Source organism: Porites lutea, chromosome 13, assembly GCF_958299795.1.
Source record: "Porites lutea chromosome 13, jaPorLute2.1, whole genome shotgun sequence".
Lineage (NCBI taxonomy): Eukaryota > Metazoa > Cnidaria > Anthozoa > Scleractinia > Poritidae > Porites > Porites lutea.
Window position 1 is genome coordinate 3,776,403 of NC_133213.1, and position 24,718 is coordinate 3,801,120.

At 39.2% G+C, this 24,718-nt stretch overlaps 1 protein-coding gene across 1 annotated transcript in view; it reads right to left on the reverse strand.

Annotated features, from left to right (window-relative positions):
- LOC140922200 (uncharacterized) overlaps window positions 1–24,718 on the reverse strand; it is a 66,633-nt gene that overhangs the window by 23,041 nt on the left and 18,874 nt on the right. The window contains exons 23-49 of the mRNA XM_073372178.1: window positions 24,103–24,334; window positions 23,028–23,160; window positions 22,580–22,759; window positions 21,631–21,952; window positions 21,204–21,308; window positions 20,986–21,120; window positions 20,749–20,828; window positions 19,666–19,750; window positions 19,146–19,202; window positions 18,301–18,420; window positions 17,742–17,788; window positions 16,694–16,793; window positions 16,416–16,463; window positions 15,371–15,496; window positions 14,595–14,657; window positions 14,121–14,186; window positions 13,181–13,330; window positions 9,791–9,910; window positions 7,641–7,712; window positions 7,090–7,188; window positions 6,217–6,267; window positions 5,975–6,048; window positions 5,473–5,542; window positions 4,270–4,368; window positions 2,838–2,919; window positions 1,970–1,998; window positions 197–268 (exon numbers count right to left, since the gene is read on the reverse strand). Coding sequence (XP_073228279.1) covers window positions 197–268; window positions 1,970–1,998; window positions 2,838–2,919; window positions 4,270–4,368; window positions 5,473–5,542; window positions 5,975–6,048; window positions 6,217–6,267; window positions 7,090–7,188; window positions 7,641–7,712; window positions 9,791–9,910; window positions 13,181–13,330; window positions 14,121–14,186; window positions 14,595–14,657; window positions 15,371–15,496; window positions 16,416–16,463; window positions 16,694–16,793; window positions 17,742–17,788; window positions 18,301–18,420; window positions 19,146–19,202; window positions 19,666–19,750; window positions 20,749–20,828; window positions 20,986–21,120; window positions 21,204–21,308; window positions 21,631–21,952; window positions 22,580–22,759; window positions 23,028–23,160; window positions 24,103–24,334 — 2,817 coding nt within the window. The remainder of the gene's footprint in view (window positions 1–196; window positions 269–1,969; window positions 1,999–2,837; window positions 2,920–4,269; window positions 4,369–5,472; window positions 5,543–5,974; window positions 6,049–6,216; window positions 6,268–7,089; window positions 7,189–7,640; window positions 7,713–9,790; window positions 9,911–13,180; window positions 13,331–14,120; window positions 14,187–14,594; window positions 14,658–15,370; window positions 15,497–16,415; window positions 16,464–16,693; window positions 16,794–17,741; window positions 17,789–18,300; window positions 18,421–19,145; window positions 19,203–19,665; window positions 19,751–20,748; window positions 20,829–20,985; window positions 21,121–21,203; window positions 21,309–21,630; window positions 21,953–22,579; window positions 22,760–23,027; window positions 23,161–24,102; window positions 24,335–24,718) is intronic.

Below are 24,718 nucleotides of genomic sequence, written 5' to 3' on the forward strand. Positions count from 1 at the left end.
GTGTGGATTTTTGTTCCTGTTATCGACAATTTCTAACAACGTCAGCCTGTCGACCGTTCTCTTATATCGGCTAAGTTCACCATCACCGCTCGACTAGTACCCTCTAGGCCTTCCCATGCGTCGCTCATTGGAATATGATTCCGAATAAACAGCATGCTGTTTAGAAATGGCAAGGGCTCTGTACACACTTAATTACCTTCAGTCTGCCGACTTCTTCTTCCAGTTGTCTGTTAGCGTTTTGTAGACGCTCTTGTTCAAAGAGGAGACGCTAAAATACCAAGAGAACACAATGAAAAACGGCACTGACAGCATAAATGCGCAACAAATATATAGCTGATTCATGGGTGCTTTGGGCATTGGTGGTCACTCAAGCAAATCATTACATTGTTCCGTAAGCCTGAATGCTCAATGCCCAGTTGCCAATTCCCAATGCTCAAAGCCACCTTTATTGAATCAACTATATAACGTAATAAATAAATAAAAGAAAGAAAGAAAGAAAGAAAGAAAGAAAGAAAGAAGGAAGTAAAGGAAGAAAGGAAGAAAGAAAGAAAGAAAGAAAGAAAGAAAGAAGGAAGTAAAGGAAGAAAGGAAGAAAGAAAGAAAGAAAGAAAGAAAGAAAGAAAGAAGGAAGGAAAGGAAGAAAGAAAGAAAGAAAGAAAGAAAGAAAGAAAGAAAGAAAGAAAAGAAGGAAGTAAAGGAAGGAAGAAAGAAAGAAAGAAAGAAAGAAAGAAAGAAAGAAAGAAAGAAAGAAAGAAAGAAAGAAAGAAAGAATAATTACAAAGGACATCGTCCAATAGTCCATTTCCGAGTTGCCTCAGGCCTCTTATTCTCATGCAACTAAACTCATTTTCACGGCAAAAGTTTCGCACTTCGCCTCGTTGTGAAAGTGAGAGTATTTGGAACTCGGAAATGGCCCATTCCTAAACCGATCAGAAGTGAAGTTCTACTAGCGTGCTTGATTGCGCCGCGAATTTTGACTATTTCATTAAAATTTCTGTACTTCAGTCAATGGACCATTTATCACTTTGAGTCTGTTCTAAAGATACTCAACTAATTTTAAAACCTTTTCACCCAAAGTGGAATTCCTCTTCCTTCTCTCATAAACTAAATGCTTGCATTTGGGAAGCCCTGATGCGTATTGGCTATTTTAGGTCAGTTTGGTGCAAGATTGGGTCGGTGTTGTCTCGAAATGTCTTATGAGACTGTTTAAGAAGACGATTGGCTATTAAAAAGTCGCGAGGGAAACTAGGTCAAAATTCTTCCACCAAAACAGTCCCATAGTGCAATTCGCCACTTAAGCAACGACAAAAAAACTGGGCCGAGTTAACTGTCGCAAAGACTTCTGGGACTGTTACTGGGGGAAACTGAGAAGAAATTGGCCAATAAGGCCTTAAAGATCCAACGACGTGGACAGCAACAAGACTGTCAAAAAAACAATAGGTTTTATAAGCAAAACCGCAACTTTGCCCGTGCATCACACTTATTTGTACATTTCTTTGCCGTTTTTGCGCGAATACGACGTCAAAATGGGTAATTTCGCGTCTTATGGAGTACGTAAAAAAGCAACGACGAAATTTTATTTCTCCTTCTGAACTTGGATGAGGTCCCTAGGAATTCAACTTTAGGAGGGTTCGCGTACATTTGACAAAGTAAGTGCGTATGAATAATTGCGATAAAGACTGAAAGAACGCAAATTCACTTTTTAAGCGACGTTCTCGTTGCCTTCGCTTCGTTGGATCTTAAAGTCCTTGATAGCTCAATAGCGCGTCTCCAGTAACGACCCCAGAATTCTTTGCGAAAGCTAACTCGGCCCTCGTTTTTAAAGTGGCGAACTTCCAAGTGCAATATTAAACTGGCCAATTGCAATAGAGTCACTACAATTAGGCATTCTTGGATTTTTCTGCTTTTTCGCTTTCATTTCCTGTTCTAATAGTCGTGAACGTTAGGCTCACATCCAATAATCGCTTACCTTTTCTTCAGCTTTCGCAGCCGACAGCTCTAAAGAAGTGGAAAAAAAGTAAAAACCGAACAATTTAACTAAAAGGGTCTCACTGAACACGTACTGAACTAATGCTCGGCGCAAAATGGCTTAACCCTGACTATTGATCAGAAAGATCAGGTTAGGGTTCGAGCCGGCAAACTTCTCTCTTCAAACCAGCGCCCTAGCAACTGTCCTTATCTCGCAGCGATGATGGAAAACCGAGGCCAAGTAAAACCTACGTTTCAGAAACGATTTTAACTCGTGACCGCTTAAATGATCAACCGCGGGTTATAAGTGGCCAGTCCCCTAGTTCCCGGATTGAGCAGTACAGTTCTCTCTATACTGGAATTAAAGGGACAGGTTCACGGTTCAGCGCATGCTCATTAATCAAACTGCTATTTTTCCGCCGGGACATGATGTATCGCCTATGAAAGCAATATGATCATGTCGTAATGTTGTCAAAGAACCAATCTGCACACTCCCCTGGCAGTCACTTGATCAACTTCTTTGGAATTAACCATGGAATAAAACCCTCGCGTCAAAAATAAATTCAACGTTGGTAGTGTTGGCATAATCCACTAATTTTTCTGCGATTTTAGTACTCCTCCATTCTACTTCACGTTACTCTGAAATACACCTCTACTTTGAAATACACTCTGAAATCGCCGAGATACATGTGAGTGGGAATATTAACCAATAGAATTAATAAAAAATTGGAAAAACGTAATTTAATTAATGAGCATGCGCTGAACCGTGAACCTGTCCCTTTAAAGAGCTGAATGGGAAGAGAGATACAGAAAAGTTGAGCCACTTGTCCCTTCGTCAATTTCTTGTATTATGTTCGACTTTAAATTACCTTGTTGTTGCTGCTTGTTTGTTAGCTCCACCCGGGAGCGATTTTCTGTCTCCTGGTGAAGTCTTTCACTCAAGTTATCCAACTGGTAAACAAACGTAACACAAACATTACATCAACTTTATTTCGACTCGGATTTACAGTGTAGCTATAAAAGCTAATATCTTCGAGAAAGAGAAAACAAAAAAGAATGAAAGAAAGAAAGAAAGAAAGAAAGAAAAAATAATAGTAATGATAATCCTAAAAGAAAAAAAATATAGAATAAAGAAAACAAAAAAAAGGGGAAATACAGAACTACGAGAAAAAGAATTTGACTACCTGTTACTTGTATTATTATATTTGCTAAAACGAAATTTGCCGAACTTTGAATTTTAACTCCCTAACGAATGTCGTGGACCTCAGATACTCAGGGAGTCTATTCCACATTGTTGTAAGTGCGTATCTAAATGAACGTAAACCGTGAGTTGTTGTCTTAACGCAGGTGACAATAAGTTTGTTTGATCCCTGCAGATCGTGTGGCGTAGTCCTTACTTATACAAGCCACCTAAATATCTTGGCATCGTGTCAAGATGGATAGCGTTAAAAACCATGGATAACATGTCTTGGCACCTGGTACTATAAAAATCGCTACAATTAATCTCAGTTAAAAGGTCCTGGTAGTCCAGAGATGTCCTTTAAATTGCTGTTAAAATGCAGAGGTGAGTGTTCATCGGGAATATCGTTGCACAGTGCTTCAAAAACACACATGTCATCCCCGTCATCAAAAATTTCCAAAATATGGAAAGGGACAGCACTGAGATCCCCCACAAATTTATCACGATCAAAGTTTTTAAAGCTGCAAAAATATATTTTTTTTCGATCGAAATCGCGATAACGTGATTCGCAGGATAGTATAAACCAACGAGTGGTCACTGATGTGTGTGTCTACAACGCCAGAGCGAAGCATTCGTCTTGTGTTGTTGGTCAGGTTCAAGTGAAGTACTGTTTCTGTAGCATCAAATAAAATCGATGAGAGATCGTCCATCCTTCGGTAGTTCGCAGAGATTGATCACATCGCAGTTAAAGTCTCCGAGAATCAAGACATCAGTCCCTGGAATTGTTAACAGTTCAAACTTTTTCAGTGGCCAGTAAACAGCGCAGAAACATGATATAAGCAGAGCGAGCACTAAACCAGCCTACGCAAATGATGAGTCGTGCTTTAGCGTTGTGCATGCGTGCGTTAATCGCATCGCACGCGAAACTCAGTAGTTTTGAACGCTAAATATAAACTGCGGATTTGACTGTAAGGGATGAAGACTTAACTGTAAACTGCGTAGCAAGCGTTTCCAATCGAGTCATTGCGCGACAGTTGGAGCGTGCTCTCGTCCCAACTTTCTCGACGAACTCGCGCGGAAACGCATGCTACGCAGGATAACTGGAATGTTACCAAACGCACCTGTCTTCTTAGCGAGGTGATATGTGATTCCATTGCAGCACGCTCCTTATCAAACTCGACCCGGAGAGTGGGGATTCGGCTTTCTGAAGTTTCGTATTCCTAAAAGACAATATTTCAGAAGTACGGATACGTCAAATTCTCTTATACGGCAAGCAAGACAAGAACAACGAACAAGTTTTAGCTTCTTAACGCATTTCCGACACTTGGCCTTTGTTTAAACTATACCGGATTCAAGGCTGTGCTCTAGGGAAAATTGAAGGAAGCCCAGTGCTCTCACAGTAATTTTCAAGGGGTTATAATAACTCCTCTAGTGGGGCTAATTTAACTCCTTACAGTGGAGTTATTTTTTGGGGAGTTATTTTAACCCCAAAAAGGAGTTTAAAGAACTCTTTTTTAGGAAGAAAAGTGACCCCAGATATTGAGGAGTTAAAATAACCCCCCAAAAGGAGTTATCCTGTACCTAAAAGTTTTACTCCACTTTCAGAGTTAAATTAACCCCAAAAAGAGTAAAACCAACCCATGTAAGGAGTAAAAATAACCCCATTTCGGAGTTATTTTAACTCCAGACTGGGAGTAAAAAGAACTCTTTTTCAAGAGTAATAATGACCCCAAATTCGCAGTTAAATTAGGAGTTAAAGTAACCCCCAAAAAGGGGTTATCTTGTACCTAAAACTTTAACTCCATTTTTGGAGTTATAATAACTCCCTAAAAATTACGGTGCTGAACCTGTAAAATCCAGGGCGCCCAGCATATGATTTGTATGAAAAATCTGAGATTTTCTAGTCTCTCGAAAGCAAAAGTTAGGCGCCAGGGGCCACCGGGCTCTACTAGAGCACAGCCCTGCGGATAGCTTTTCGTTCCGACACGAAAAGCATATAGTATGAACACCAATCCGAAATGTGACACTCCACTTAAGACTGAGATCGGCGCGACGCAGCTTCGCTCCGTTACCGCGAATCGCGCCGTCGAAATCACCGTCCTTATGTGTGAACAGAAGACATATCCGGTACTTTTTTAGTCTGCTACACAGCTGTTTTTAGTGTCGTCACGCAACGCTCCTCCCCACTAGTGGGGAGGAGCGTTGCGTGACGACACTAAAAACGGCTGTGTAGCAGACTAGTACTGTTTTCGTGCCGGTCGTAAAAGTTATCCGGTACAGTACGAACATAGCCTTTAAAATTCTGAGAGAGTGCTGATTTTTACCTTCAGTCGCCGTTTGTAAGACTTCAACTGTGATTTGAGAGCAACAACTTCCTTTTGATGTTGAGACGTTCTGAAAATAGTAAGGAGACATCATGGTGGGAACCAAAACTCCCTAATTTGATAACAGCAAACAAAATAAAAGGGAAAAACAATGCATAGCGTTATTACCGCTAAATGCATTTGACAACCCTAAATACAGCAATACAAATTGTACAGCTGTAAGCCAGGGTAATAATTGTCGAATTTGTAGTTCATGTATATTTGGCTGTGATTCAACGCCTGGTCAAATCAATGCTAAGGCATATTAGTTCTACGTTATCGAGTTCAGTTGAACGTTCTTTCATGTAATTGATTCGAACTTTAGAAGAACGATAAACAACGCTCCGGGCAAAATAAGCTTACCCATGCAGACACGAGCAATCCTGTTCTACTTTCTTTGTTTCAAAAAAGGACGCGAAGAAAGGAAATCATGGAAACGTCTACAAAAAGCAGGTTCACACACCTTTGGTCGCTGGCTTCTAATTTGGCTTCTAACACTTTTTTCATCTCCAAGGCCTTCCGAGTCTTACGTTTTTCCTGTATTCAAACATAGTAATGTAAGCGTAAAACCCTCAAGAGCGGAACTTCGCTAACCGAGGATAAGCATTAACAACAATAACAACAACAACAGGTCAAATCTCACATCCCACGATGAGGAACTAATCAACAGAGCTATGTAAATGGCAAATGAACGAAGCATCTTACCTCCTCTATCTCTGCTCGTCCTTCCGCTAATCTTTTCTCCATTTCTGCAATCTTACGTAAGAAAAAAAGAAAATAAAAGTCGACAAACTATCATTCTAAAGACTTGGATTAAACGATTCTACGTCTATAGGTATCTTTAGCCATGAAGGAGCTTGAGCAACGAGCGGACGACGACGGCAGTGAAAACGTCGCAACAGAAATGAATTTGCGTCCTTTCAATCTTTATGGCGTGGACCCTTTTAGTTTGTCAAATGTAGGCAATTTTCTCCCGGAGTTATGTGACGTCTCTCTCCCAACACGTCTCCAACATTAGTGAGTTTTCGCAACACAACGGCAGAAAGAAGAGAACGGCAAAACTCCCGTGTGTGACAAACGTGACAGGGCTATCATTTGCGCGTTTTGTCGTGATCATTACTTGACATTATGTTTTCTGATCTTATTACAAAACATACCTGTTTAAAGAAAGGTGAAGTTTGGCGGAAAGTTTGTTCAAACAAAATTACTGTCACGCTTGTCACACAAGGTTTACCTTCTTCTTTCCTCTACCGTCCTGTTGCGTAAGTTCTCTATTAACGGCAGAGAGCGACGAGAGGCGGCTGTACAGTTAAGCTACAAAGGACGTCTATGTACGGAAAACACACTCAAGTCCACACAAAGAACGAGTTGGAATGCTAGGCTATCTCTAGCCTGCGAGAAAACTCTCCGGGGCGGGGAAGAGCTTGCTGGCAGGCTAGGCTATCCCCCACTCAAGAATTGGACGTATTTCGAAGAACATACAGAAAGCCAAAAGCATACAAACAAACAATACACAACATTAAGACACACACCGATAATGGAAAGGCGTAAAACGTTGTTATAAACGGTTTATTTTACCTTGGCTCCTAACTTTGTCCTCGCCCGTACTTCGGCTTCCCATAATTCCTTGTGTTCTTCGGCCTCTCTTTCATGCTGGCTTCTAGTTAGTGTTTCAGACTAATGTAAAAGAGAGAGAAAATCACACACTGAGTAAATGAGTACGCTTAAATAACTAAAGTACTCTGATTCGAAAAAATAAAAAAAAAAACAGGGTTCGTACTCTTTTGAGTTCTTCATCTTCCAAGACTTTCCATGACTTTTTCAAGATTTCCATGACCTAACGTTTAGCTTTCACTTTCAAATGTTTTCATAATTTTTCTTGTTTTAGGGTATTTTTTTTAACCTAACTCCGTTCAACAGACACAAATTCTGGTGTCCACGAAAATCCCTTGCATTTAATTACTCCTCTATATCTTATATTGTTCTTGCTTTGACATCTGCAGTATGTAATCTTTCAAACATAACTTTAATTTTCCATGACTTTCGAGGACTGATAATTAATTTCCATGGCTTGCCAAGCCTGGAAAAAGAAATTCTTCAAAAAAAAAAAAACACGGCTAACAGGATACCTGTAATCTGTTCTCGAGTTCTATAGAATCGCCCTTCACATTTGATAATAGTTTCTCCAAGCTCTGTCTAGCCTGTTGAGTTTAAGAGAGCATTAATTTCCCTTTTATTTCATTAAATACTGAGAAATATTGAAATATATCAATCAGAAAGTTTCTTAAGTTCAAAGAAAACAAAAACGACATATTTTTAACAATCGGTTTACTGCCTCTACCCCCCAATTAAGGACGTTTATGCTATTTTCCAAGCACGTAGCACACTGGCCCATTGCCAAGAACGTAACGTAACGTAACGCAACGTAACGTAACGTAACGTAACGTAGTATAAACTAAGGCTTTTGGCCATTAACCCACCAACATTGTTTCCTGTTTTTTTTGGTTGGCGCTTCAAGCGTCGCTGGAGCTTAAGGAATTCGACATAGCGATAGCAACCAGGAAGTAAAAATCTTTTTCGGTAGCGAGAACAACAACAAAAGAAACAGCCGACCGAAGAGTTGAGCGGTGTTAGAAATTAGGATGAAGTAGCAAATAAAACAAAGATAAAAACAAACATACATCACCTCGTGTTTAAATTTGGGCACCGAGTCACGCTTTCGAAAACGCACTTTTCTGCGATCATTTCCTCGACACAGGAAAAGGACCACGTTGTCATCAAATTTTTCAGGGATCTTACAGTGAGCCTCAGTTTCCTTAGGCATGACTTTATCGGTTACTCAGAATTTCAAAAAATTAAGAAAAAGGTATATATCGTTTGGCGATTCTGCCACGAAAGTGGACCGCTCTAAATTTCGAAACACAGAGAATTGAAATGAACTATTTTCGTATCCTAAGTTTCGAACTGCTCTAAATATATTACCACGAAACGAAAAACTGCCGGCAATCCTTAAATTAATACTAATTAGGGAAATAATCGAAAAACAGAGGTAAATGATTGGTTTTAAATTAGCGCCGGAGCTAATTGTAATGCATAATTTATATCGAGCGACAATGATTTTAACCTCAAATGAAAACCTAAAAGATTTTCGACGTTAATATTTAAATTTTTTTCCATACAACATATCTATCAAGATTTAACTAACCCGAATGCTGGAAGTAATTACGCCTGAGCGACAACAATTTACATCAGAAATGAAATAAAAGTTGTCCTTGTTTTTCAGAAAACTAAAGAACAAGTAAAGGATTTTAATTTTTTGCTACTTAATCCGTCACGTTGAATTTAAACAAAATGAAGATTTATCTCTTCCACAGTTATTACTTGTTTTTTTTTTCTTTTTTTTTTCAAAGCGAGAACACAGTGGAATGGTGTTCGTAGATAACTGGTTACGGAAGTTGCGTGCACGATGAACTAATTGAATTAATCACGACAACAATTGAGTCCAGACGTTTTAAAATACTTCCCATTAAAACAGGACACGAAGCGTTGAATAAAAACGACAGGAGTGGACACAACGTCATGAAAGAATTTTCAGTCGGGTGAAAATGGAAGCGTTTGTACTTTCGTAGCGAAAACATAAAATTTGTCACTTGATAAAACTCAGACTACTTAAAACCAAACGAAGATTATGGTATAGAGCAACGAAATCTTTCAACAGAATTTTAAAAAGGTAGGAGTTGATAAATTACGAGATAAGCTTCGCTAAAAAAAACTTACAAATGAGCTGAGTAAAGTTATTGATCTTTGTGCAAGAAAAGCGTCTAAAAAGCTCTATATAAACGAAATGCTAATGACAAAGTTTGGTTTGAAATTAAAAAAAAAAAAAAAAAAAAAACGAAAAAAAACAATGAGACAAAAGGACGAAACAAAAACGAACACACACAAAAGGAACGCGAAACAAAGCGTACATGTTGTTTTTGTTTATTTTTTACTATCCATTAGAAACTTTAAATTATGGTGAAAGAAGTTTGGTACTGCCCCCTCCCATATATCCTAAGAATATCAGACAAGTGCAAACGACAAACAATAGTCCAGAGAAAGAAAAAGGAAAGACAGAAAAAGAACGAATGGAAGGAAAGAGAGAAAACTAAACAAGCATCATCGTTTGGTAACCTGAGGCTCGAGTGGAGTGCCTGTGAATCATGTCAGATAAAAGAAAGCTAAAACCAATTTATAAACCAGCTAAAGAAGTGCCTTGTATTATAAAGTGGAATCTTACCTCGTTTGATTCCTTAACTTCTTTCAAAAGTAAACCAGACTTAGCCTCCTCCTCTCTCAACGATGATTCCAATTGAGCCTTGTCCACCTTTAGTCTTGTCACCATTTGTTCTAATTGGGCCTAACAAGAAGAAAAAAAAATCACAAAATATTCCTAACGCTGCTTTTACTCGTACTCCCCTACCCCCCTACCCCCAGAGACAAACATAAATATGCTAAATTCCTTTTTAAAAAATCCAAACAAGAGAATAGCACAGTGCAAAAGCTCGGCCAAAGAGGTTTTATGTGAATGGAAACTCCACAATTTTTCGTCCACAGAACTACACATAAATGAATAGTATCCTCCATGTGAATGTACTGCTGAGTAGGTTTCATTTGAATGGTAACATCATAGGAATTTGTCCACGGACTCAAAAGTTATGACTACATGCTAGAAAGATAGTGCCATGTGAAACTGCTGCTGAAGAGGTTTCATTTGAATGGTAACACCATAGGATTTCGTCCACAGACTCAAATGTTAGAACTACAAACTAACTTAATAGCACCTTGTCTGTGCATGGAAATCCTAAAATTCATTCCAGTCACCAGACTAAATCGCTTAAACCAACTCGTACTACGAAATGAACAGCGCTAAAGAAAATATAGCTATTTAAACAGTTAAAGGTGATCTTTTAGAAAATTAAATAAATTAGGAACCTTGGCGCGTACCAAATTATTCAGATACATTTTCTTGTTCTCTACAGATCGACTTCCAATAAAAATATCAGTACTGCCTTCGAAAGTACGACGCGATTTTCGTGATATTGAATGTGGTAACAAATTGGCGTCTGAGTGGATGCTCTACAAAGATTCAGCTTTAAGCGATTGTAAAGGCGATTAACTATTATCGATTTAAATGGAATATATTATAGTTATGTGAATTTCAAAGGATATTACAAAAACATTTTTATCTTCCGTTAGTCATTATTAAAATAAAGACATTACCTTTTTTCAAATGTCCTGCGGAAGGGTTTACGGCAAAAACGTTAATTTCTTTTCTTTTACGTATTAAGTCAATACGACGGTTTGACGCCAAAGAATGCTACACGTTTTCAGTGCATCAAATCCCACTCTTTCCAATTTATTTGTTTTCTCGTAAAATACAATTGCGCCCGCTTAGTTTTTCGACAAAAAGAGAATTCCTTATGTAAAAATATTTACTTTTACATCGTCTTAGAACCTAATGGCAGGATTTTGTTCGCGTAAATCAAATATTCGGAAACCTTGTCCAATATTGTGGTTATTTTAACCAAGAGGGCGCCATTGGAGGCGCTTTCTAATTTGATATTTTTAAAGATAACAAGAAATATTTTAGACTACAAAACGTTCGTTTTAAATTGCAATGTTAAATACAGTTTACAATTTGGGGACCGTAGAAATTATCGCCTAAATTTGTCGAAGTTCAATTATTCTTTATCATAATGGGAATTTTATCCTGCTTAATGTAAACAGTTAGGGCTGTCAGAAAAAGAAATTGTGAGCTCCATGCGAAAAATAAATTCCCTCTAAATAGACTACACTCACATGTATAAAGCTGTCACTTTTTCCACGCTATTTTCTTCCTTTCTGTAACTTGTATTTTACAAGTTCATTCTTGCGTGAGGGTCGTCAATGACTTTTTCCCCCGCAGGAAATAATTGAAGATAACTTACGAAATGCATTTTATTTTTCAGAAAAGAAAAACAGTCGGAAACTTGTATAATTGAAATGCTTTGCACTAACAGGGAACTTTGTTTACACTAAAGTAAAGCATTGTCCCTTCTGATTTGAAAAGGTAGAAATTAAAAAGTAGAAAATACTGGAGAACGCAAATAAAGTTACAAGACAAAAAAAACAAGGCCCTCAACACTAATGCTTGTAAACCTTCACCTTACTCTCAAACTTTGATATATCTATTTGTTTTATAGCAAGATAATGGATTTCTTCGAAGTCACATGACATCCTACAAATCGCACAATAAAACTTTCTTGCCAAAAGTCTCTAAGCGGACAACACAGCAATGATACCCACCAATGTTGACCACTAGATGAGATTTACTTCAGCAGTTTTGTACACGAAAAAGTATCTCTTTATGGGCCTTGTAACAAATCATTCAAAGGCTTGTCCTAAGAAACAAGACAAGTTTTTCTTTTCCTCGAATCTCAGAGTTTAAATCGCCTTTGCCATGAAAAACGTTGAGATTCCCGGAAAACAACAAAAACAAAGAAAATCCACTTGATCAGATATGTGAACTGTTCAACAACAGCTTTAATTTCTTTCTCAAACACATGAACATAAATGCTTTTCATTTAAAATTAAGCATATAAAAGTGCTGCCAAACGTTTACGACACTTAACACATTTTTACTTTAGCAGAGTAGCAAAACCACGCTTTATATGGGTGAATCTGTGATAATGGTCTCAAACTTTCGTCCCAGCGTTAGGGAACAGGTTATGCATGTTTTGACGTTGTTATAGTAACCTATTTTATCACGTGGATACCCCAAATTCAGACGTTATACTAGTAACCAAAAAAAGGTTTAATAGGAGTTTTAAAGCTTTTTTATGCGCAAGCGTTGATGAGTAATACATTAGAAATAGATTTACCGGTTCTTTGCCGTCCTCTTGCTGGGACTGTGTGAGAAAGAGTGTGATCATTTAATCGTTATTTATTTATACATTAACATTTAGAAGTGTTATCGATGTAGTTAATCATATAAGTGAGGTTTTAAATGTATCCACATATTAATTCTTACTTATTACGGTCAAAAGAACGCTTCCTCATTTTGTTATGGATGATTAAAATAAAAAATTGAGGGGCTTTTTTCTCCGTTACACAAAATTTTCTCGTTTTAACGCAAGCTATCTGCTTCTTTTCACGTTTAAAGCATGTGGCATCACAACCACGTTTTCTACTGCCTAAAAACAATTTGATATCAAACACAAATTGGAATCTCAACCGCAATTTATTAATCTGTGATTACTACCACCAAGGCACCCCCCCCCCCCCCCCCGCCTCCCAGTGTCCACACGAGCAATCACTGTGGCGTATACCTTACTACTGGTTCAAGAACTTGTTGTTGTGTCCTAAAAGCCTTCACTTAAACGTATTTTAAAATTAATGTTTGGTTATAATTTAATACTGCGAACATTGCTATTCATTTTCCACAGGTTAATTATTGGTTAAGCTGTATTTATTTCCTTAGAGATTTAAAAGTGGGCGAAAAACCATTTCAAGTGCAGTAGAACCACTAGGAGAAGCAAACGGACAGAGGAGTGAGCACACTCTTCAGGCATCCGAATATGTATAACGATTTAAAAATATAAATTTTCTTGGGTAGGCTGTGCAGAGAAGAAATACAAAGTATACTTACCAAGGATCTGGTGACAGATTCGACGTCCGCGCTCCTAGAGACCAGGCGATCAGCGGTCTCCCCTTGGACTCGTTTGGAGTGTTCCAGTTCTTCTTCGAGTTTTAACGCATGACCCGTCACCTCCCCCTTCGTCGCTTCCACTGTTGCCACCTACAGCGAAAAGGAGAGCACAAAGCTTTACTCTACCGTAAACTACCGCTTACACATCTTCGTAAGGGGGTTTTGGGAGGGCTGAGATCCTAGGGGTCTAATAAACGTAGTATAAAAAGCGGTTCCAAACAAGCTATGGTCACGCGGATCAAAACAGGTTTTGCATTTACTGATTTTTAATTAAGCTTCACAAAGTCATAATTAATCTTATTCATTTGGAGGGGGCTTAAAATTGGATATATTTTTTTGTTCACAGTTAGATGATAATAATAATAATAATAATAATAATAATAATAATAATAATAATAATAATAATAATAATAATAATAAGACTTTATTCAAATACATATATGCTCATAAACACGATACACGATACATATTTGAAAAGGTGGACCGCGATATTATCCCTATAGAAGGTCCCCTAACTGAACTTTAAAAATATTTAAAAATTATAAAAAACGAGCATAAAAATCATTAGTGCAGGTAAAAAATGGTATAGTAAGAGTGATATTTAAAATGAAGATATATACAATTAAAATACGAGCTACTGTGTCCATATTTTTATGCCTTGATCAATAAGATGGGACTATAAACTATAACTCGGTGGAGAAGGGGGAGCGCATATACGCGGATGTTCAGCCCACAAAAAATTACGCTCAATTACTTATTTGTTAACACGGCTGGTTGAAACAATTTAAGGAAACAACTACCTGAGATGTTCAGCCGTCATCACCAAAGTGTTACTTTCCATTTTAGGAGTAGTAAAAATTATGAGGTTACATCGACCCACCGTATTTTCGAGATTGACTAATTGGTTCCTCAACCTTGACCTCTCATCCTCAAGCTCTTCGCGAAGCTAGAAAAACAAAACACATTTGTCTGTATCCGCGCGTGTAAAAATATTAAGTAGTATTTTAAGAATGTCAATTAGGCAAAAATGCTACTGCGCGCCCTACGCCAAAAACAACGACAACAACATCATCATTAGGCAAAAGATTACTAAACAAGGATATCAGCAAGCTCACAATTTTAAGAGTTCCTTGAAATGCGTCTAACTGCCCCGCGAAAATTTCATAGGGGCAATTAACGAAAACGCTTTTTTTTTTCCTGGCCAGACCAAAAGGTCGTAACAAGAAACTTTTTCCACTTTTCTTAGTTATGCTTCCCAACATTTTCGCCCGCAGTTGATCAATATATCAGCCAACCAGTTTTTGTCTGAAGTGAGAATATTAAACCCAGTTCGGCTATTTTTAGCTGGATATACCTTGATTTGCATTTCTAAAGATGTTTCAGACTGCACAAGTTTCTTGGATGTCTCATTGAGTTCCTGAAAGACGAATCAAAGAAAAGAATAGTGACACGGGTTACTTAGCAATGTTTTCACTTGGTCAAAGACATTCTTTCATCAAAATTACAGCATCAAAATGTTTTCAGCGAAGTTTTCGGTGAAACCTCGATACAACGAACCTGCGCGGAGCGTACGACTGGGTTGGGTTGAATTGCCTTATGGGCGTATTTTGGGTAGGGAATTCGGTCTCAGTTTCCCTCGCAAAGTCGTATTAAACAAGAAAAACGGAAGAGCGTAGACAGCGCCCTCAAAACGGTCCGATAGTGTTATTCGATACAACGACCAGGTCTCGAACGTATTAGCAAATAGAGAATGACACTCTTCGACCCCCGTCCCCACTATTGTAAAAAGCAATGAACCTGTCCCAGATTACATAACGAACCCCATTATAAACAACGCTTTTTCGACTACTTTGGCACTTACGTTACATCGCGATTCCACCGTATCGAGCTAAGTAGAAGCTCAGGAGGTAGCAACACCCAACGGGTACCATGGGAGGCTATGAACTTGAACCCCACTGAGGGCAGAGGTTACTTATTTGTCACGCTCGTAGCCTCCGACACAGCCGTTCACTGAGATGTCACTGAATTGTTGTTCGTAGAGATAAGCGTTGCGTGACAACACAACTGAGAACTGCTGGGTGGGAGACTACCAGCGTGACATGAATATACGTAACATTTTTCTTAACAAACCTGTTGTAAATCTCTGATTTGTGCTTTTTGTTGGGCGCTCTTCTCTTTTCCTTTGTCAATATCTGACTTGAGCTTATTGATTGTATCCAAAAGAGTTTCCTGTTTTTCCGTCATAATATGTTTACTCTGCGAGGACAAAAATGTTATTCAAAAGGCAGCCCCAACCACACACAGGCAAGTAAAGTTAAAACTGCCTGTGATCACTTCATTATTACGAGTCTAGCCAGTGAACGAAGTATTAAGATAGGGTTGTAATAGACAAGCTTCCAAAGAAATCAAATTGCTAATTTGAAGATATATCGCAGCGCGTGAGCATGAGGGAGCTTAAGCAAAGGCGTTTTTGAGCGACGCACGTCAACCGGAAGTGAGGTCTTTTTCATTTTAAAGCACCTTGACGCTACCAAATTTGTATTTCTAAGTGTCTTTACTATTTTACAGACGATTTGTCCAAAATTTTAGGCAAAAACACCGTCCACAAATGAAAAAAGACCATTTCCGGTTGACGTACGTCGCTCAAAAACGCAAATGAGTGGCTCATAGAACCCTGCGAGCAGAGCCACCTTTTGTCTTCTCCTTGATCGAGGAGCAGAAAAGGAGGTTCTGCCTGAATCACGTCAAGGCTTTGAAGTCGCCGCACCCAAGCTTATGGATTAGTCAAGCTTGTTTTCTCTAATCAACTTGTTTTTCGAGTGCGAGCATCCGTTTATTGATAAACCGATGGTCAAAACTGAGCCCGCCGTACCAAGCAGACGGCTATTAGGCTCTATGGCAGGGTGGGCTCAACGCTGGTTTGCACGTGACGTCACGGCGGCCATGCTGGCGGTCAAAAACAAAAGCATTTCTCTCCGCTGGGAACTAAACTCTATTTTAACGTAAATTCTTCAAGAAAAAATTCTATTGTTTTAACCTCCAACATGGCCGCTTTGTCACGTGGTTGCAACCTTTGACTTGTCAAGAAAAGACGCGTTGAAGTTCAGAATTTTTTCGAACCAACTATACTATCGTTATAAAATAAAAACGGGACGAGTTTCAGTATCGGTCGTACCTTTTCAAAATCTGCTCTTGACGACGCAATCATACCGTTAAATTTTTCCTGTAACGCAAACAGATACTTTTGAGTTCACCCCCACAAAAAGAAATAATCAAGTAAGTGCTGAGTGAAATAAATAAACGTGAAACTGAGAATAAGGATAAAAACTTTGAAAACACAACTCAAGACGTGTTCCTTCGATGTACTGTTGGATTGTCAGCGCAGTACAAGCAAAGCTACGACTAGGAACTAAGTAATCTCAACAAAATTTACGGCGCCGAAAATTGACCCACCTCTGATCTTAAGGCTGCTTCTTCTTGCTTTCTTAACTTTTCGTTATTCTCCTCTAATCGCCGTCTTAAAGAGTCACAATCACTTTGAAGACTGGAAATTCTGAAAAGAAGGGGAATAACTCATTACAGGGTTCATCCCCTAATTTATAAACAGCCATCTCATTGCGTGTATTGTTGTCGGGGGCCAAGGGAGGAGGAGAGGATCTTCTTTCTTCTGCACCATCCTCTCAATGTCTGCTTGCGCGTTCTAGCTTTCTCTTTCCCTATACCCCACAGGAGTACCTGTCAACTAGCACTGGAACTTCTGTACAACACCGGTTCTTTAAAGCGCGGCTCAGTATCAGCAAGTGGACTGTATAGGCATCAACTCCGCGACTTGCACCAACTCCAAAATTTGCATTGTTGTATAATATAACACAGAATTGAATTTTGTGAATTTAATTTTCGTGCAAATTAACATTCACGAAATTTTTGAAGTCGCGAAATTCGTAAAATTACTACTATCAAAAATTAGTACAGTACAAATAAATTAGGCAACAGAACACAATGTCAGTACCAGGTTACAAATTAAAAGAGAGCTTAAGATCGAGGTTTTTCGGCATTTCCCGCGAACCGCGAACGTCAAGAAGTCACGTGACCAGTGCCTTTCCGTCAGGATTGCGGTTTGTGGTTAACTATTGTGCGGCTAGATCACGCTCTAGATGGAAAGGATTTGCCACAAGGTTTATTGCATCCTAAAACATCACAATTCCACGGTTGACAGGGAATACCACTTTAACAACTCTTTCGCTCATTAATTATCGAATTCTTTTCCATAGAAACGCAATTTTAGAGAAGATTTCTCAACTAAATTAGAAGTGAACGAATGAAGGAAAATAAAATGGCAGCTAGCCGCGAGCTACCATCCGCGAATAACAAGTCCTAAATACGTGCAGACGGGTAACGTGATACCGCTAACCGCAAACCGTAGTTTGCCGTTTGCGGTAAGATGGCCAAACCTCGATGATAAAGTCTCTAAACAGTCATTTGGGACGGACGTATGACTTACTTAAGCTCACTGCCTTCTAACTTTGCAGAGAGTCTTGAATTTTGCTCCTGAAAAGAAAACGTAAGTGAAATAGTAACACACGTAAGTAACGACGTGACTAATCTTGCTTGGAACTTTCTTTAGCAGCTATTACGTAAGTCAATTCCAAGCGAATAAGCCATGGCCAGTGTAACGCTCCCGCCCTTACTAAAGGGCCAACTCTATAAACACCCACTCTTTCATTACAATCAGTTTTCAGTCTTGTTTCTCTGCCTCGGCGACGAATTTTGAATTTTGCTCCTGAAAAGAAAACGTAAGTGAAATAGTAACACACGTAAGTAACGACGTGACTAATCTTGCTTGGAACTTTCTTTAGCAGCTATTACGTAAGTCAATTCCAAGCGAATAAGCCATGGCCAGTGTAACGCTCTCGCCCTTACTAAAGGGCCAACTCTATAAACACCCACTCTTTCATTACAATCAGTTTTCAGTCTTGTTTCTCTGCCTCGGCGACGTGGCACCGGCATCTTTAAAAATTGTACCCTTTATCTATTTAGAAATTTCACCGGGAAGTTTATACCTTTTCTAGTCGGATCTTATCTTGCAGTCGATCATGTTGTGACTTCTGATGCTCTGTGTCTCTCTGCACAAGGTTCAGTTGACTTCCTCGTTCATTAAGCATAACATTCGCAGTTTGCAACTGAAACAGACCAAATGCTGTTGATTATCACTTTCTAGGATAGAAAATTTAAATTCGACAAAAACTGCAATAGCAGTATTTGGTAAATGAAACACAAAAAAATGGCCGGTAAGTTGGGAAGAACTTCAGGTATAAAAAACGTACGAGTATCAACTTATGAGTACGATCTGCTCCTTGGATTCTTGTTTCTCTCTAGGTCGCAGAGAGTCACATAAATTCTTGACTAAATACGGTAGACTCTCTCTAAGGCGGATACCACTGAAACGGGACAATAAGTGTCCGAGTTAGATAGATGTTCGCTTTATAGGAAGTCAAATAAAACGACTGAGAGGGCTACAGGAAAACGACCGTACAATGTCATGGGCCAATCCTATGTGTCCGTTCTATGGACTAACGTCTTAATAAATCGAAGTCATTTCAATAAATTTAGAGAAAGGGTCATATCTGGTGAAGCTTACAGTCGGATGTTTTTTTTGTTTACAGGTAGATGGGCATACAACCTGGGGGGGGGGGGGGGGGGGGGGCTTGTAAGTGAGGGAGGCATATAAGTTGGGAAGATTATAAGCGGGGGAGGCTTATAAGTGGGGGAAGGGCTTATAAGCGGCAGTTAACGGTACAGGAAATGGCCGACGAATGGCAAGGGGCAAATTTTCTGCGTCCGTTCTATGGAGGTGTCCGTCTCATCAAGAGCTATAGTAAATAACCGGAGAATAATAAAATCTTACTTCGATGTCAAGACTACTTGCTTTGTTCTCCGCCGACTCGAGTTTCATCATCAACGCCTGTAAACAGCAAAACGAAGACTTAAAGAGAGAGAAAAGATATTCTAGATGTGGCAAAAGTGTTAGTAAAGCAACACATTTGACCCACAGAATACAGGAAATCAAGAACCAGCGCAAGTTACTAGAATAATGATAACGTGGCAATTCATTGAAATAAAAGCAATGTCTTTGACAAATTGACTTATGATCATCCTTATGATATTAAGCTATTGTTGAAGATTCCAATCGTGAGCAACAAGAGTAAAGTAGACAGTTTTGCCAAAACTGAAGTAAGAAATGTCGTGGAAGGCAAACTGCGTCAACTACTTTTGTCGCCAATTGAAGCTTGGAATACTTTTCTGTGGTTCTGTTTATTTATTGTACAACCATAATAACGCTCTTGAATAGTAGCAACAATTCGCGTGTTCAGTTTGTTTTCTACATACATTGCACCAGATGAGAATATAGAAAACTCAAACCTTACCTTATTAGCCTCCTTCAATGACGAAGTCTCTTTCTCAAGTCTCAGCTTTGATTGGTAAAGTTCATCGCGTAGATTCTGCACTTGTCTGGAACGTCCAGAAGAGAAATAAAAATTATATGAGTAGTTAAAAGAAGCAATTTCACGTTTGGGAGATTCATTGACAGAAAAAATCACAACTATGAGGAGCAAAAAACTGACAAATAGAAAAGAGATTGAAAAGCCAGAGTCCCGCCACACTTTCAGCAGATTTGTTCGTTTTGTTAAAATTGCGGTCATAAACTGTTTCACAAATGTGACAGATTCGTCTCGATTTTTGGTCGAAGCAAGTAATTTTTAACTAGTGCCACCGACACGTTTTGTCTGTGAGTGCGGAACTTTCCCTGGTCTTTCGAATGGTATATTTTTCGCGGAATATTAGGGAATCTTTAGCCTGTGAGAAAGCTCTCTGTGACGCTCTGGTTCCTATTACTCTTCCCTCCCCCACCCCTGTACCCCCTGGAGCAGTGAGAGAGCTTGCTGGCAGTCTAGGGAATCTTATGTTTCGAGCATGCTGAATTCATATAATAAGATGTAAGTCCTTTACTAACACCGTCTCAACGCCCTCCACCCCCATATCACAGAACACGTATATCTTGTTAAATAATAAACCGGAAAAGGAAGCATCAAATCTTCTCAAACTCATCAATAATTCATAAAGAAAACACCAAGGAAATAAATATTTAATGAGTGTTTGGAAATCAGATGAAAAACTGCTCATTTTTGCATCCCTAATTTCTCCTTGAACAACGATTTTGTTTGAGAAGTAATATCAAGCATTCTACACTGAGTTTCATCACCAGATGAAACACCTCGAAGTTCATTAAAAATACTCCGCTGCGCGTCGTATTTTCAACTCCCTTCTCGGTGATTCATCTGGCGATGAATCACTGCGTCTCATCCTTGATATACTACAGTGTAGAAATACATGTATCGCAGACCCTCAGACGGGGAGGGGGCCCATAAAAAAGTCAGGGATGGGAGGGCGGGAGAGAATTGGCGTAAATTGTGTAACTAGGAAGGGCGGGTTTCGGAATTATATCTCACCTTTCAGCTTCTACTCTTCCCACACTGGCTCGTTCAAGTTCTTTATCAGATTTCTCCAGTCGCGATCTTAATGACGAAATCTAATAAGAAGAGAAAATATCACTAATCAACGCTTTCACCGACAAGAAAATTTAAGAGTAAGGTAGGCCTTTCAAACAGTTTTACAACTGGATCAAAAACGCGTTTTCCGAAACAGTATGTACACATCACGTGAATGTATGAAAATATATGGCTTACTTCAGACTCTAACCGAGCCCGCGTCTGCGTCTCACTTTCAAGCTTGCTGCTAATCTGCGCATGCTCGTTTCTTCCGCTTGCCACATGTGAATCGAACTCGGCACGAGTTTGTTGAAGTGCTTCCTCGCTTTTGGCCTGAAATAACAAAAATTGTTTTTTAAGCATCCACGATTAACAGTTTTGTACTTTAAACAAAAAAAAGAAAAAAAGAATCTTACCACTTTGTCAGCTTTCTTTTGCAGTTTCTCTTTAAGAACCGCAATTTCCTTTCCCATGGATGCCTTCGTGGCCTCCAGTCGAGCTTTGGTATCGGCTAGCTCAATCTAACAACGTAAAAAAAAAGAATCAATAAAACTCATTGAATCCACGTGTACCCACAGGCAGCTGTTACAGCCTACTCTGAGGCAAAGATAGATAACACCCTTATAGCAGCGTTAAATTGACGCACAAAGATGTAGTTTTGAGCCTGCGGATGAAATGTTTAAGTGCAGTTCTTTCCTGTGATACTGTTCATTATGATGTACAGTCAGAGTTATTCAAGATCAGCGGAAAAAACTTAAAGAATGACCATTCATAATCAATGCGCTGCAAACGAATCCACATATAACTTCTTCTTAAACCAACTGTACCTATAACAACACTTACTTGTGCTGCTTTAAGTTCTTCTCGCAATGAGCCGCTGCTGACTTCATAACTCTTCCTTGTTTGATCCACTGCTTCCAGTTGGCTCAGCGCCTCAGCTTTCTGCAGTGAGTGGTTACGTGACTCCTCAATTAATACTTCACTCTTTTTACGTTCATCTTCAAGTAGCTGGTTCTGCATGGCGCGCGCGTCTTGCTCTTCAGCTAATGCTCTCTTCAGATCTCGCACATCCGATTCGAGCTGGTGTAGGTTGTTTCGCAGTGACTTATTTTCGATTTGTTGTTGGCGTTTTTCGACCTCCAAGTTTTGACGATTTTCCAGCTCCCTACGAACATAGGATACGAATTTACACGCATAAAATTATTGCACTTTGCTTGAGAAGATTAATTAGAAATAACGCGAAAAATTAACCCTTTAACTCCAAACAGTGAAAGAAAAAAGTCATATAAAAAATTCAAAACCGTAGAAATAAATAGTACAACGCAAAACTTCAGCCAAAGAAGTTTCATTTGAATAGTATTACCCAAGGATTTCCCCCAAATATACGTATTCGAGTAGTGAAGGGTTTGAAGATCTTAGGAAAAAAATCATTTGTCAAATTTTAAGCCAATTTTCATTTGCACCGTTCTTTGTCTAGCTTTAAATTCATTTCATTGTTTTTTGGTTTGTCAAAGCGAGAACTGCTAGAAAAAAAGTTACGACGCATCTTCTCAGTTTCTTGGTGTTACAGCTGGCGAAATTACCAAGAATAAATTAAAGGCCTCAGTTGTTCGAAAGATGGATAACGCTATCCACTAGAGAAATCTCTATCTAATGGATAACAATGAGCATTCGGGTCCAGAAGATTACCAGTTACAAAACACATCCAACAATACCCACATCACATCATGATAGCGAGCCAACAAAAGTTTCCCAACATCAACAAACACCCGTTAGATTTGTGTAAACCTACTTAGCGAGTTTATCCTCTGCTCTTGTGATTTGCTCTTTAAGCTGGTTATGAAGGGCTTCTGATACCCGCCGTGCTTCGCTTTCTTGATCGTATTTATACTGCAGCGTCCTGTAAGCGGCTTCTACCTCCATCTTCAATCGCTCGGATTCAGATTTCTCTTTGGTTAGAGATTCCACTCTCCTAATGAAACAATGAAAAGTAAGAGCAAACCCAAGCCAACAACAAGGCGATTATTGTAAGGGGGGGGGGGGAATGAAGGGGGGAAGGGGTGGCAGAAACCAAGTTAAAACAAGTCGGCAGGGAAGAAGAACAGTTTGGGAAGGATGGGGAAGGGTTTTTCACTTCATCTCGCTTCAATCATCTGAAAACCTGTAGCAAGCGTCTCGATACCGCGGCAAAACCAAGTGTAAGCACAGGAAATTTGGACAAATTTAAATCACAATCTTACTCTTGCACTTCAGCTAAGTCGCTCTCCATCTGTTTTCTGCTCGTCTCCAGCGCTACAATTCTTTCTCGTTGTTTATCGACTTGTCGTTTGGAATCGCGAAGAGCTTCCTGAAGACGCGCAAAACTTTGACTGTCTGTAATGTGAATAAGAATAAGAAATTTTAATAAAAAGACAAGTTTCCAAGTTTCCTAAGGCAAACTTTTTTAAACAAAAGGTTTGAATTGAAATGGCGGGAGGGGAAAAAAGCAAAACAAACAAGCATCCTTAAACAAGAGAAATCATGATCAGTGCTTCTGCGTATGCATTTCACATTTACTACATTTTTCTCCTGTGGTCAGCAATAAAAAAAGTATTGAGGCGTCGTAAACTGGTCAAGCTTTAGGCCTCGTGGAAAAAGAAAGCTCTCGAATGCAGCCTTTTTTATTTCTGGTTAAAATGGCAAATCGTAAAGCCAAATCGCAACCACCGTAGAAAGTGTCAAAGACGCCCGAATTGTTTTTTCCAAGTCACGCTTACCTTGGCGCTGCTGTCTTAGTGGCTTAGGCATCTTACTTTTACGCCTGAGCCCTTGAAAAGCTATCATTATTGTCCGGTTAAATTTTCAGAACGCAACCGTGAAACTTTCCGTTAGGCATTGTGAAGAAAAAGTTGTCATTATGACGCAATACACTGTACGCGCTTAAGTGGATTTGCGCGCGCGCGTAGAAGTTGTTGCCACGGTCTACTACAATACTCTACAAGTTGCCCTCAAAGAAAAACGAAAAACAAAAATATATCAAAAACAAGCAAAGAGAGTTCACAGGTTGAAATTTGAGGAGTAACTAATTAATGAATTTCTTAAGACTTTTATTGCAAATTACAAAATTTGAATTTGTTTGTTTGTTTTTTTGTTAAATGAAGTTAATGAATAGCAATTTTTCATAGTCTTGTTGCACTTTGTTTTACTCTAAGTAAAACCACATTTCTACTAGAGTAGGAACCTCGTGACCCTTAGAGGTTCCTGGGTGGAGCATCGTTACAGAGCATCACAATGCCCTTCTCATTCTTTCGGTTTAATTAGCATGATCTTTTTTACCTTGAAGCCCAAACGAGCCATTCAGTGAAGTACCCAGGGCACCACCGGTCGTATTCATCGGGGTAGATCCTCTGATCAACGGGGACTGGGACCGGGGAGGCGAAAATCTTGTTGGAGGTTTGGTGTTGGTACCGCTCATCGTCATGGCAACTAAGGGAGAGTAGCGGCCTTGGTGACCCTCATCGGAAGATTCGGACCAGTCCCCCTCATCAGCGTGTCCATTCATAACCGGCTGTTAAAAAAGACGCGAGAACAATTTCCAAACAATATATAAGTGGTCCCGGTTGTTCAAACGTTGGATAGCGCTATCCACCGGACAAATCACTATCAAGCCGATAAGTATTATGGAAATCAACTGCGTAATCTATTCAAGAGACATTTATTCAGTGAATAGCGTTATCCACCGTTTGAACAACTGGGGTCTAATCTATTCGCGAAAAACATATAAACGTCATCCTTAAAGCAACAATCACAATGTTACTAGGTGTCGGCGTTGGTGCACTTGCATCTTGGACAAAACTAAATTTTCGTATGGTGCAAAGAATGATGTTTTTTCCCATGGGATTCAAAACAATATCCCGTGCGACGTAAACAACAAGGAAACAAAAATCACTAC